The 12,872-nt window shown below is 45.6% G+C and overlaps 1 protein-coding gene across 2 annotated transcripts in view; it reads right to left on the bottom strand.

Annotated features, from left to right (window-relative positions):
• The window catches only part of SLC16A7 (solute carrier family 16 member 7), a 116,820-nt gene that overhangs the window by 15,495 nt on the left and 88,453 nt on the right, over positions 1–12,872 (bottom strand). The window contains exon 5 of one of the 2 annotated variants that reach the window (XM_066591707.1): positions 5,631–5,901. In XM_066591707.1, the coding sequence (XP_066447804.1) occupies positions 5,657–5,901 (245 nt within the window). In that variant the 3' untranslated portion in view covers positions 5,631–5,656. Of the gene's footprint in view, positions 1–4,294; positions 5,902–12,872 lie in introns of those variants that run through there. The other variant, XM_066591706.1, reaches the window with a different exon arrangement.

The raw sequence follows: 12,872 nt of genomic DNA on the forward strand, positions 1-12,872 counted from the left end.
GGCTTTTCATCGCCATTGTGCAGCAATACAGCTTTCAGGCTAGCTTTGCCAGAGTCTATGAATAATCTCCACTGCTTAGGTACATAGTCATAATCTAGCTCCAGCATAAAGCCATTCTTGTCCATACAGAAGCAAATGTAATTTTCCAGCTTATAATATGATGCCAATTTTGCATGATGATCATGAAAGTGTGAAGTTATTGAACATTTTTGTAGTAAATTCCATTCCTGTAATCTGGAGGCTAACAATTCAGACTTCTCTTTTGCTAAAGACCGGTCTCTCACTAGATCATCTAAATCAGAATGGCTCAGCAGGTGGGGCTCACCCTGTTCAGATTCTGGTTCATAAAATTTCTGTCCTTCTCAACATGATTTTTTACCAATTCACCATTTCCATCCTGTAAATATCTTACAGCAAACCTTGACTTTGTTAGCTTTTGACACAACCCCAAAATAATTTTTTAAATTCCTTTTAGCCTCTCTTGCAAGGCTCAATTTATTATTGTCTTTAGCTATCCTGACACTTGCCCTGAGGTTTCTGCATACTGCATTATATTCTAATTTAGATATACCGCCTCTGTCCATTTGATAACCACATTCTAAAAAGGAAAAATAAAATTAAGTTCTGTGTTCATCCATCCTGGTCTCTTTAAATGCTTCCCATTCTTCCTTTTTTAGGGCTTGTTAGCGATTCTGCTTTGAGAATCTCATTTTGCAATATTTCCCAACCTTCTTGGACATTTCTGTCCTTAAGAACATCCAGCCATTGGATCCTTTCTACCCTCTTTCTGAGTCCATGTTCCTATGTTCTACCAGAAACAGAAATTTGCTTTAAAAGAAATTTCTTACCAAAATTCTTTTATTTCATAGAAACCCTGAAAGTTCTATAAATGGACCGATTCTTGGCTTAGTTTAAATGAAAACATGTCAATAAGCATTCATTTGCTGCTAGTTACACAGGCTGAGAATTGCAACTATTGGGATGAACAATTGTTAATATGATTGTTCTTTTCCATAGTTCGGCTGTATATCTCCCTTTTCACTTGAGTAGATGTACAGCCCAAAGCTAACTTTTTGTGCTTGTGGAAAATCAATGGTCAGCTGAGGATCAAGCATTTGCTTGTTGTCTGCAGATCGTTGGTCTTATTACACAGCCCAATTGTCAGGCAATCAAACATCTGAAGAAACATTAGTGCTTAATAATTGAGCTATGCCAAAGCACATTTATTAGCATGTTGCATCTCACTACTACGGCATGCTTTCCAGAAAAATGATGGCTTGTTTAGGCTATGCCTTTTGCTGCTTTGATCGGCAACTTTATTATGCAATGTTCCTGGTAAGACACAGCAGGCACTTGGAGCTTGGAAGTCAGTATGTAGCACCATAAATAATTGTAGCATTTCAATTGGTTGCCATTAAGCTGGCATTAGGACTTCATTGTCATCATGCTGGCTTCAGCTAGCTGGCATCTAGCCACTGTATATGTTATGGGGCAATCAAATCTCCAAATTCAAGAAACAGCAAATCAGGCCTTTTCACCTCATGGAGAATCAATAGAGAAAACTACTTTTAAGGTTTTGGTAATCTCTTTTTCAATTGTTGAAGGGTATGTTCCCCTCTGAATGCCAGGTTATAGTTTATATATGGGTAGGTATTTATTCTCCCTACAAAGATCCAGCTGCTAGGACATCTCTCAGGCAATGCTCCATGAGAAAAAGTATATAAAATACAGCAGCTCTCTTCCATTAGAAAGAAAACGGTCTTCCTAAAGTCACTCACAGGTGTTACCCTGTAGGTCAATGTCAAACCTTTATAGAACCGTGGAAGAAGACTTGGAACGTCAGCCGACCTGTAGGTACACTAGAAAGAGAGTTTTCTTCCGTCTGGAGAACAGCTATTTTGCATAGTTTACATATAAAATTGAGCTACGTAAAGGTTGAGTAAAGGTAGCCATAGACTTTAGGCATACACATGTTGGGAAATTAAGTGTTCAGCAGACAGCTATCTCGGCAGATACCCTCATATGTATGCTTGCAGACACCTCTAAATGGCTCTGAGAAGAAAAGGATCGGACAATTGGATTTCTTACCTCCCTCAACCTCTAACATCGGGGGTAAATCGGGAGTCTCACATGTACATTAGATGTATATAGCTACCTTAAATATATAAATATGGCTGTTGTGACATACATTGCAGCAACTAATTTCATATACATACATGTGTTTATGCCCCAGTTGTCACACCACTACCACACCTTTTAAGAAACAAATCAAGAAGGCAAATTCATTGAATCATCTGTTAGCAATCAACCAATAAGGAGTCACTAATAAATATCTTTTATAGAAATGTTCAAGGATATGCTCATCCTTAAAGGGGTTGTCTCATGAAAGCATGTGGGGTTATATACTTCTGTATGGCCATATTAATGCACTTTGTAATATACATTGTGCATTAATTATGAGCCATACAGAAGTTATTCACTTACCTGCTCCGTTGCTGGCGTCCTCGTCTCCATGGATCCGTCTAAAATCGCCTCTTCAGGCGATTTTAGACGCGCTTGCGCTGTGCGGTCTTCTGTCTTCTGAATGGGGCCGCTCGTGCCGGAGAGCGGCTCCTCGTAGCTCCGCCCCGTCACGTGTGCCGATTCCAGCCAATCAGGAGGCTGGAATCGGCAAAGGACTGCACAGTGAAGATCCCGGCGGCCATCTTACTAAGGTAAGTAAGAAGAAGGAAGAAGTCGCCGCAGCGCGGGGATTCGGGTAAGTGCTACCCGTTTTTTTTTTTTAACACATGCATCGGGTTTGTCTTGCGCCGAACGGGGGGGGGCCTATTGAATAAAAAAAAAAACTGTTTCGGCGTGAGACAACCCCTTTAAATATGATTTTGTAGTTCATGCATAGAATTGATCTTCAGACCAAGTGGAACAAATCTGCAAATACATTGCTGACCTCTTAGGCCTCATGTCCAAGGAAGTGACAAGCTGAAAAAGGCTTAAAAAAAGACTTGTCCGAGTCGAAACGTCGTTTTAGCATTTGGAGGAATAAAAGGATTTTACTTGCACCAGATTGCTGTCGTCCTTATATTTTACGGATCTTAGGCCTCTTGTCCATGAGCGGATTGGATTCTGCTTGCGGATTTCCGCAGTGGGAGACTTGCGGGAAATCGTGGATGTAATGGTTCTTCCGTGCAGATGTACGCAGATGCACTGCTTATCATCTGCGTGGAAAAAATCTGCAACCCCACCTCCCAGCCTTTTCCCCACCTGCCTAATTGATTTTAGCCTTCAAATCCACAGTGCATCCACAATTGTATTTGCGGATGCACTACGGATCATCCGTACCCAATGACTTCTATTAAGCCCGTCTGAACGGAAGCCGCACGGAAACGGAGAATACTTCGATTTGTTTTCTGCACCGAACGGTCCGCAAATCAAATGTACATGCTTAAATTCAGTTGCGGATGCAAAGCTTCCCTATTGGCACTTTGAATTGCGGATCTTCTGCATAACTGACCCGTATGGATTCTGCAAACAAATCCGCCCATGGACATTGGGCCTTACTGTTTTCCTGAGTCACGGACTGCATGATATTCCAGAGCTACAATCATAAATCTGGTGTTTGCTAATGAAAATAGTTTTTAAAAAATAACTGCACTTTTAAAAAAACTTTTGACGTCATAGCGACATGTCAAAAGTTTTGATCAGTGGGGTCCGGGTGCTAAGACCCCTGTTGATAGATGAACTGAAGGGGCTACAGGGCTGTGCTACTTTGGCTGTCATTGTCGCTTGTTGGCTCCTCTCAGGTGCTGAAGATGGACGCATAGAAGTCTATGCATCAGTCTTCAGCTGCCGAGAGATGCTGACAGGTATCGATAACAGCTAAAGGGGCACAGCACTTCGGCAAACTCTAAAATGGTGGCTGAAGATAAACATCTGCAAACATGTTCTTCCTATGTTTATTGGAATGATTTTAGTCTAAAGGAAATGAAACTGCTCATCTGAACTAAACCCTTAGTGTGACAGATCCACCTGTGCCCTTGAAAGGGATCACACAAAACATGCAATAAGAATAAGGCCCGCAGACAAGGCTAAGAATAATTGCTTTAGCTAGATTCAGTGATTGTAGAACAGAAGCACATTATTGAAAGATGTGACTAGCCAAGTCTATAGCTGTGGGGGAGAATACAAGTTAATTTGGTTGAATTAAATAACAGATTATTGAAAAGAAACTCTCTGAACATTCAACAAGTATGTAATGCATCACAAGTTAGAAGTGGAATGTGAAAAGAGTGAGATTTCCAAATCACATAAAATGAGGATTTTATCTTTATAGGGAGATATGCTAACTTCCCGAAATAGATTTTAAAAAGTTTCAGAGCAATAGAAAAGACGTTGTGAAAACTACAGCATCAGTACATGATACATGTCAGCGTCTTTCATTCACAGGTTAATTTGTCCCTGATCTGGTCAGTGTACCATATCTTCCATTCTGCACCACCCCTAAAATCTGCAATCCTAATCTCCCTTCCTCACCATCTCTGGAAATGGCAGAGCTGGCACAACTTTGCCCAGAAAGACAAGAAAGAGTAATCTCGAATTTCCTTTATTTGATACAACCAGCAGAAAAAGGTCTTCAGGGCAGAACTTTTTCTTCAACTAAACTGGGATATGCACAGTGAGGTGCTAAACTGGGATAAATCTGTAAATATGAGGGTTGAAATGGAGAGACACCACTTTGAAGATGGGGGTACTGTTCAATCCTGTGGTGAATACTGAATGGTACCCCATCTTCAAAGTGGTGCCTCTCCATTTCACCCCTCATATGCACAGTTTATGGAGCTATCTTGATATGCGTTGGCCAGGTGTTTTTGAGCCTAAACAATGATCATACTGTAAAGAAGAATTGGATTTCCTAGCAACATACAAAAATACCCTGTATTGGCAGCAGATTCCTTTCCTTATATGTATATTTGATTTACAAATGTCCTTTTGGCCATAAATTCTGTACCAGGATTACAAAAATAATACAAAATATCTCCACATAACTGAAAATGTGGACTAACAATAATACCACATTTATATTCTTAATTATGTAATTTGTGTTTCAATGCTACAAATAATTAGAGAGTAATTATTTCACATTTTGCAAGTCTTAGGTGATTAAATACTCGATATCAACATGAGATCAAGTCAAATATTTTTTCATTCAATTTCCCAGCATATTAAATAACCAGAACATGTAACTTGCTATTTGTTCAGCAGACACGTACAAGTGTCCCTAAACTTTCTAACATTAACCCTTTCCAATCCAATTTGTATCCTGGTTTTCCTAGGGGGCCTACTCTTTTTCTGCTGTTATAAAACGGCGCTATCTGCTGGCTAAAGCCAGTAGTTCAGGAGGTGACACATTGGATAGGCTCCGACAGCAGAGAGGCTGGCAATATACAGTAAGACAACCCCAACAGATGTCTTCCAGTATTGGAGCTGTACAGCCTTAAATCATAATGTCTATAAACGTCAGCCAGTGGATTGGAAAGGGTTAATTTCATGAGATATAAATTTGATGCAGAAATGTTTACCGGTCAAACTCTACAATACCCATTAATCAGCGTAGAGTTCAAAATAATACTTGCCTGTGATTTCTATATAATAGTTCATGTTATATACTAGTTTCTTTGTCTGATGCATTAGCCTGTGATTTCTTGGTCACATCAATGGGTTCTGGGTTGTTCAGAGGTTCTGCCTCTTTTGCTGTATTTTTTCCTTTATCTGCCAGTTTCTCCTTAGCAAGCAGTCTGTAGTTAATGGCGTTTCCAATAAATAACCATACACTCGCAAAAATCACCACCAGTCCACATACAAAATACATGTATTTATATCTCCCAGTTAAATCCACCAGCCAACCTGAAAGGCAAAAAAGAAAAATGTATGTGATGCAAAGAATACTAAACACAATGGAGCAAATTCATAAACAAGTTCACACCAGTATTGTGGCGTTAAAAAGTTGCTAGTTTTGTTGGACTTCCACTTGTGCAAAACTTTGCGACTTTTCTGTTTTTAATGGCCTTTTTAGATAAATGTCTTCAAATTGGCTTAAAGAGAAACTATTAGCTCTCATAACATTATTATTTTGGTGAATACTTGTATTCTTCATGAAAAAACAGTTACAGAACTCACAGTTATACTCCTGAATTGAGCAATGCAGACATTTACTAAAACAGGCTCATCAAGAGTAGTAACAGGTCCAGTTGAAACATTGGTTCTCTAAGTCTATGATCACATACAACAAATTTATTGAAGTCCTTTCTGCAACTGAAAAATCTGTTCCATGCAATTAAATGGGATTGTATCTTTAGCATTTGCAATGATTTCTACAAGTTCCATTCAGATTAATGGAAAAGAGGCAGACATTTTGAACAGAAATATGACGAATGTGAACACATTATAACATTTCTCTAGCTTATAAGACACGGTGTTCCCTTATTTTACAACATTCCTTTGTTTCGCAATTGCCTTTACAACTTGATTGTATTGCACCTTCATCATGCAATAAACACACTCAAAGATCTGTTTCTAATTAAGATCCACAAGTAAAAATACCATCATTTAATATGTAATACCATGTAATATTAACTATTCTAACCATTTATCAATGACAGACCTTTATAAACCCCCAGCAGGTCCTAAAAATCATTAGTTAATACCTCACAATCCATGGATCCATCAGCAATTAAAGTCTTGGGGTGCCTTAAAAGAGGTAGAGGGGCGAAGGATGGAAACATTATTCTCCCACTATACAAGGCACTTGTAAGGCCCCACATAGAATATGGTGTACAGTTATGGACACCGGTACTCAGGAAAGATGTTGCAGCGCTTGAGGGCATTCAAAGAAGGGCGACTAAATTAATAAACGGAATGAGAGGACTGGAATACCCAGAGAGGCTATCCAAATTAGGATTATTCACCCTGGAAAAAAAGATACTTTAGGGGCGACCAAATAACTATGTATAAATACATTAGGGGACAAAACAAGGATCTCTCCCATGATCTGTTAATACCCAGGAATGCATAAATAACAAAAGGGCATCCACTATGTCTAGAAGAAAGCAGGTTTCATCACCAACACAGAAGGGGATTCTTTACTGTAAGAGCAGTGAGACTGTGGAACTCTCTGCCTGAGGACATGGTAATGGCAGAATCCAATGAGGAGTTTAAGAGGGGACTAGATGTCTTTCTAGAGCGCTATATTACAGGATATAGATATTATGTAACCAGTGTGTTGTTGATCCAGGTCTTACAGACAGGTAGGAACTATCAAAGGTTGATCCAGGGATTATTCTGACTGCCATTATGGAGTCAGAAAGGAATTTTTCCCTGAATGGGCTAATTGTAGAGATGAGCGAACGTACTCGTCCGAGCTTGATACTCGTTCGAGTATTAGCGTGTTCGGGATGCTCGTTACTCGTAACGAGTACCACGCGATGTTCGGGTTACTTTCACTTTCATCTCTGAGACGTTAGCGCGCTTTTCTGGCCAATTGAAAGACAGGGAAGGCATTACAACTTCCCCCTGCGACGTTCAAGCCCTATACCACCCCCCTGCAGTGAGTGGCTGGGGAGATCAGGTGTCACCCGAGTATAAAAATTGGCCCCTCCCGCGGCTCGCCTCAGATGCGTTGTGAGATAGCTGAGGGACAGTGCTGTTGGTGCCGGAGCTGCTATAGGGAGAGTGTTAGGAGTTAGTGTAGGCTTCAAGAACCCCAACGGTCCTTCTTAGGGCCACATCTAACCGTGTGCAGTAGTGTGGAGGCTGCTTTTAGCAGTGTTGCACTTTTTTTTTTTTTTGGTATATCGGCCGTGCAGAGCATTGCGCCCTGCAGTAATAGTCCAGGGACAGAAGTGTGGAGGCAGGGAGAGCGTTAGGAGTTATTGTAGGCTTCAAGAACCCCAACGGTCCTTCTTAGGGCCACATCTAACCGTGTGCAGTACTGTGGAGGCTGCTTTTAGCAGTGTTGCACTTTTTTTTTTTTTTGGTATATCGGCCGTGCAGAGCATTGCGCCCTCCAGTAATACTCCAGGGAGAGAATTGTGTAGGCAGGGCCAGAAGACATATATTTTGGATTAAATATACGCAGTGGTCCTTTTGAAAAAAATATTGGAAAAAAAATCTATTTGGGCTGCCTGTCACTGTGCTCAGTGTTCTGGGTCCGTGTGTGCTGGGTGTAGTAGTACTCCAAATAAATACGCAGCCAGCTAAGTGTTACAGCAGGTGTGCGCCAAATTATTTCCTGGGGTTCCGTAAACGAAGTCAGCCTCCAACCACAGGCCAATAAGCGGCACATTTAATTACAGCGTTCTGTTTCTGCACTACTGCTAATACACCATGCTGAGGGGTAGGGGTAGGCCTATAGGACGTGGACGCGGGCGAGGACGCGGAGGCCCAAGTCAGGGTGTGGGCACAGGCCGAGCCAGTGCGGTGGCCAGGGGTAGAGGCAGGGCCATACCGAATAATCCACCAACTAGTTCCCAAAGCGCCGCCTCGCGCCATGCCACCCTGCAGAGGTCAAGGTGCTCTACAGTGTGGCAGTTTTTCACAGAGACGCCTGACGACCGACGAACAGTGGTGTGCAACCTTTGTCGCGCCAAGATCAGCTGGGGAGGCACCACCACCAGCATGCGCAGGCATTTGATGGCCAAGCACCCCACAAGGTTGGACGATGCCCGTTCACCGCCTCCAGTTTGCACCACTGCCTCTCCCCCTGTGCCCCAACCTGCCACTGAGATCCAACCCCCTCTGAGGATGCAGGCAGTACTGTCTCCTGGCCTGCACCCACACCCTCACCTCCGCTGTCCTCGGCCCCATCCAGCAATGTCTCTCAGCGTAGCGTCCAGACGTCGCTAGCGCCACAGTTTGAGCGCAAGCGCAAGTACGACGCCACGCACCCGCACGCTCAAGCGTTAAACGTGCACATTGCAAAATTGATCAGCCTAGAGATGCTGCCGTATAGGCTTGTGGAAACGGAGGCTTTCAAAAGCATGATGGCGGCGGCGGCCCCGCGCTACTCGGTTCCCAGTCGCCACTACTTTTCCCGATGTGCCGTCCCAGGCCTGCACGACCACGTCTCCCGCAACATTGTACGCGCCCTCACCAACGCGGTTACTGCCAAGGTCCACTTAACAACAGACACGTGGACAAGCACAGGCGGGCAGGGCCACTATATCTCCCTGACGGCACATTGGGTGAATTTAGTGGTGGCTGGGACAGAGTCAGAGCCTGGGACCGCTCACGTCCTACCCACCCCCCGAATTGCGTGCCCCAGCTCGGTGGTGGTATCTGCGGGGGTGTATGCTTCCTCCACTAAACCACCCTCCTCCTCCTCCTACGCAACCTCTGTCTCGCAATCAAGATGTGTCAGCAGCACGTCGCCAGCAGTCGGTGTCACACGGCGTGGCTGCACAGCGGTGGGCAAGCGTCAGCAGGCCGTGCTGAAACTACTCAGCTTAGGAGAGAAGAGCCACACAGCCCACGAACTGCTGCAGGGTCTGACAGAGCAGACCGACCGCTGGCTTGCGCCGCTGAGCCTCCAACCGGGCATGGTCGTGTGTGACAATGGCCGTAACCTGGTGGCGGCTCTGCAGCTCGGCAGCCTCACACACGTGCCATGCCTGGCCCATGTCTTTAATTTGGTGGTTCAGCGCCTTCTGAAAAGCTACCCCCACTTGTCATACCTGCTCGGAAAGGTGCGCCAGCTCTGCGCACATTTCCGCAAATCCCACACGCACGCTGCCACCCTGCGGACCCTGCAACATCGGTTTAATCTGCCAGTGCACCGACTGCTGTGCGACGTGCCCACACAGTGGAACTCTACGCTCCACATGTTGGCCAGACTCTATGAGCAGCGTAGAGCTATAGTGGAATACCAACTCCAACTTGCGCGGCGCAGTGGGAGTCAGCCTCCTCAATTATTTACAGAAGAGTGGGCCTGGTTGGCAGCCATCTGCCAGGTCCTTGGAAAATTTGAGGAGTCTACCCAGATGGTGAGCGGGGATGCTGCAATCATTAGCGTCACCATTCCTCTGCTATGCCTCTTGAGAAGTTCCCTGCAAAACATAAAGGCAGACGCTTTGGAATCAGAAACGGAGGCGGGGGAAGACAGTATGTCGCTGGATAGTCAGAGCAACCTCATGTCTATATCTCAGCGCGTTGAGGAGGAGGGGGAGGAGCATGAGGAGGAGGGGGAAGAGACAGCTTGGCCCACTGCTGAGGGGACAGATGCTGCTTGCCTGTCATCCTTTCAGCGTGTATGGCCAGAGGAGGAGGAGGAGGAGCATGAGGAGGAGGGGGAAGAGACAGCTTGGCCCACTGCTGAGGGTACAGATGCAGCTTGCCTGTCATCCTTTCAGCGTGTATGGCCAGAGGAGGAGGAGGAGGAGGAGGATCCTGAAAGTGATCTTCCGAGTGAGGACAGCCATGTGTTGCGTACAGGTACCCTGGCACACATGGCTGACTTATGTTAGGATGCCTTTCTCGTGACCCTCGCGTTACACGCATTCTGGCCACTACGGATTACTGGGTGTACACACTGCTCGATTGACGGTATAAGGAGAGCCTTTGCACTCTCATTCCCGAAGAGGAAAGGAGTTCGAGAATGATGCTATACCACAGGGCGCTGGTGGACAAACTGATGGTAAACTTCCCATCCGACAGCGCTAGTGGCCGAAGGCGCATTTCCGCGGCCCAGGTAGCAGGGGAGGCGCAGAGATCAGGCAGCATGTACAGCGCAGGCAGGGGAACACTCTCTAAGGCCTTTGACAGCTTTATGGCTCCACAGCAAGACTGTGTCACCGGTCCCCAGTCAAGGCTGAGTTGGCGGGAGCACTGTAAAAGGATGGTGAGGGAGTACGTAGCCGATTGCAGCACCGTCCTCGGTGACGCCTCTGCCCCCTACAACTATTGGGTGTTGAAGCTGGACACGTGGCCTGAACTCGCGCTGTATCCCCTGGAGGTGCTTGCTTGTCCTGCAGCTAGCATCTTGTCAGAGAGTGTGTTTAGTGTGGCTGGGGGAATCATCACGGATAAGCGTACCCACCTGTCAACCGACAGTGCCGACAGGCTTACACTCATCAAGATGAACAAAGCCTGGATTTCACCAGACTTCTCTTCTCCACCAGCGGACAGCAGCGATACCTAAGCAATACGTAGGCTGCACCCGCGGATGGAAGCATCGTTCTCTATCACCATCCAAAACGGGGACCTTTTTGCTTCATCAATCTGTGTATAATATTCATCCTCCTCCTCCTGCTCCTCCACCTGAAACCTCACGTAATCACGCCGAACGTGCAATTTTTCTTAGGCCCACAAGGCTCAGTCATATAATTTTTCTAAACAATTTTTATACGTTTCAATGCTCATTAAAGCGTTGAAACTTTCACCTCAACCAATTTTTATTTTAACTGAGCTGCCTCCAGGCCTAGTTACCAATTAAGCCACATTAACCAAAGCCATTAATGGGTTTCACCTGCCCTCTCGGTTGGGCAAGGGCAATTTTTCTCAGGTACATTAGTACTGTTGGTACACCAATTTTTGTGGGCCCTCGCCTACAGTGTAATCCAATAAATTTTTGGCCCACCTGCATTACAGCTGACATAACATCAGCTGTGATGGGCAATGCAATGGGATATTGTTATGTACCGCCGGTGGGTTCCAGGGAGCCACCCATGCTGTGGGTCCACAGGGAGTTGTAGATGCATCTGTTTCCACTTCTAAAGAACCCCAGTCTGACTGGGGCATGCAGTGTGGGCCGAAACCCACCTGCATTAAACATGACATTACTACCTCAGCTGTGATGGGCAATGCAATGGGATATTTTTATGTACCGCCGGTGGGTTCCAGGGAGCCACCCATGCTGTGGGTCCACAGGGAGTTGTAAATGCATCTGTTTCCACTTCTAAAGAACCCCAGTCTGACTGGAGCATGCAGTGTGGGCCGAAGCCCACCTGCATTAAACATTACATTACTACCTCAGCTGTGTTGGGCAATGCAATGGGATATATTTATGTACCACCGGTGGCTTCCTGGCACCCACCCATGCTGTCGGTCCACAGGGAGTTGTAACTGCATGTGTCTACTTCTAAAGAACCCCAGTCTGACTGGGGCATGCAGTGTGGGCCGAAGCCCACCTGCATTAAACATGACAATACTACCTCAGCTGTGATGGGCAATGCAATGGGATATTTTTATGTACCGCCGGTGGGTTCCAGGGAGCCACCCATGCTGTGGGTGCACACGGAATTCCCATTGCGGAGTTGTACCTGCCTGTGACTATATATAAAAAAACGCGGTCTGACTGGGGCATGCAGACACCTTGACAGAATGAATAGTGTGTGGCACATAGGTTCCCCATTGCTATGCCCACGTGTGCAGCTCCAGATGGAGGTGGCACAGGATTGGATTTCTCATTGCTTCTGTACAGCATTGTGGGCTATCGCCCCGCCCCTTTTCAAGAGCGTCGCTGCCTAGCCATGCCAACCCTCTGCAGTGTGTGCCTGCTTTTCCTGTGGCAGACACACTTATAAATAGACATGAGGGTGGCGTGGCATGAGGGCAGCTGAAGGCTGGGCAGGGACAGTTTGGTGTGCGCTGTGGACACTGGGTCGTGGGGGGGGGGGGGGATTTGGCAGCATGTAACCCAGGAGAAGTGGCAGCGGAGTGTCATGCAGGCAGTGATTGTGCTTTGTTGGAGATAGTGTGGTGCTTAGCTAAGGTATGCATTGCTAATGAGGGCTTTTCAGATGTAAAAGTTGTTGGGGGGGGGCCCACTCTTGCTGCTATTGTGGCTTAATAGTGGGACCTGGGAACTTGAGATGCAGCCCAAC

This window comes from Eleutherodactylus coqui, chromosome 2, assembly GCF_035609145.1.
Source record: "Eleutherodactylus coqui strain aEleCoq1 chromosome 2, aEleCoq1.hap1, whole genome shotgun sequence".
In the NCBI taxonomy this organism is placed as follows: domain Eukaryota; kingdom Metazoa; phylum Chordata; class Amphibia; order Anura; family Eleutherodactylidae; genus Eleutherodactylus; species Eleutherodactylus coqui.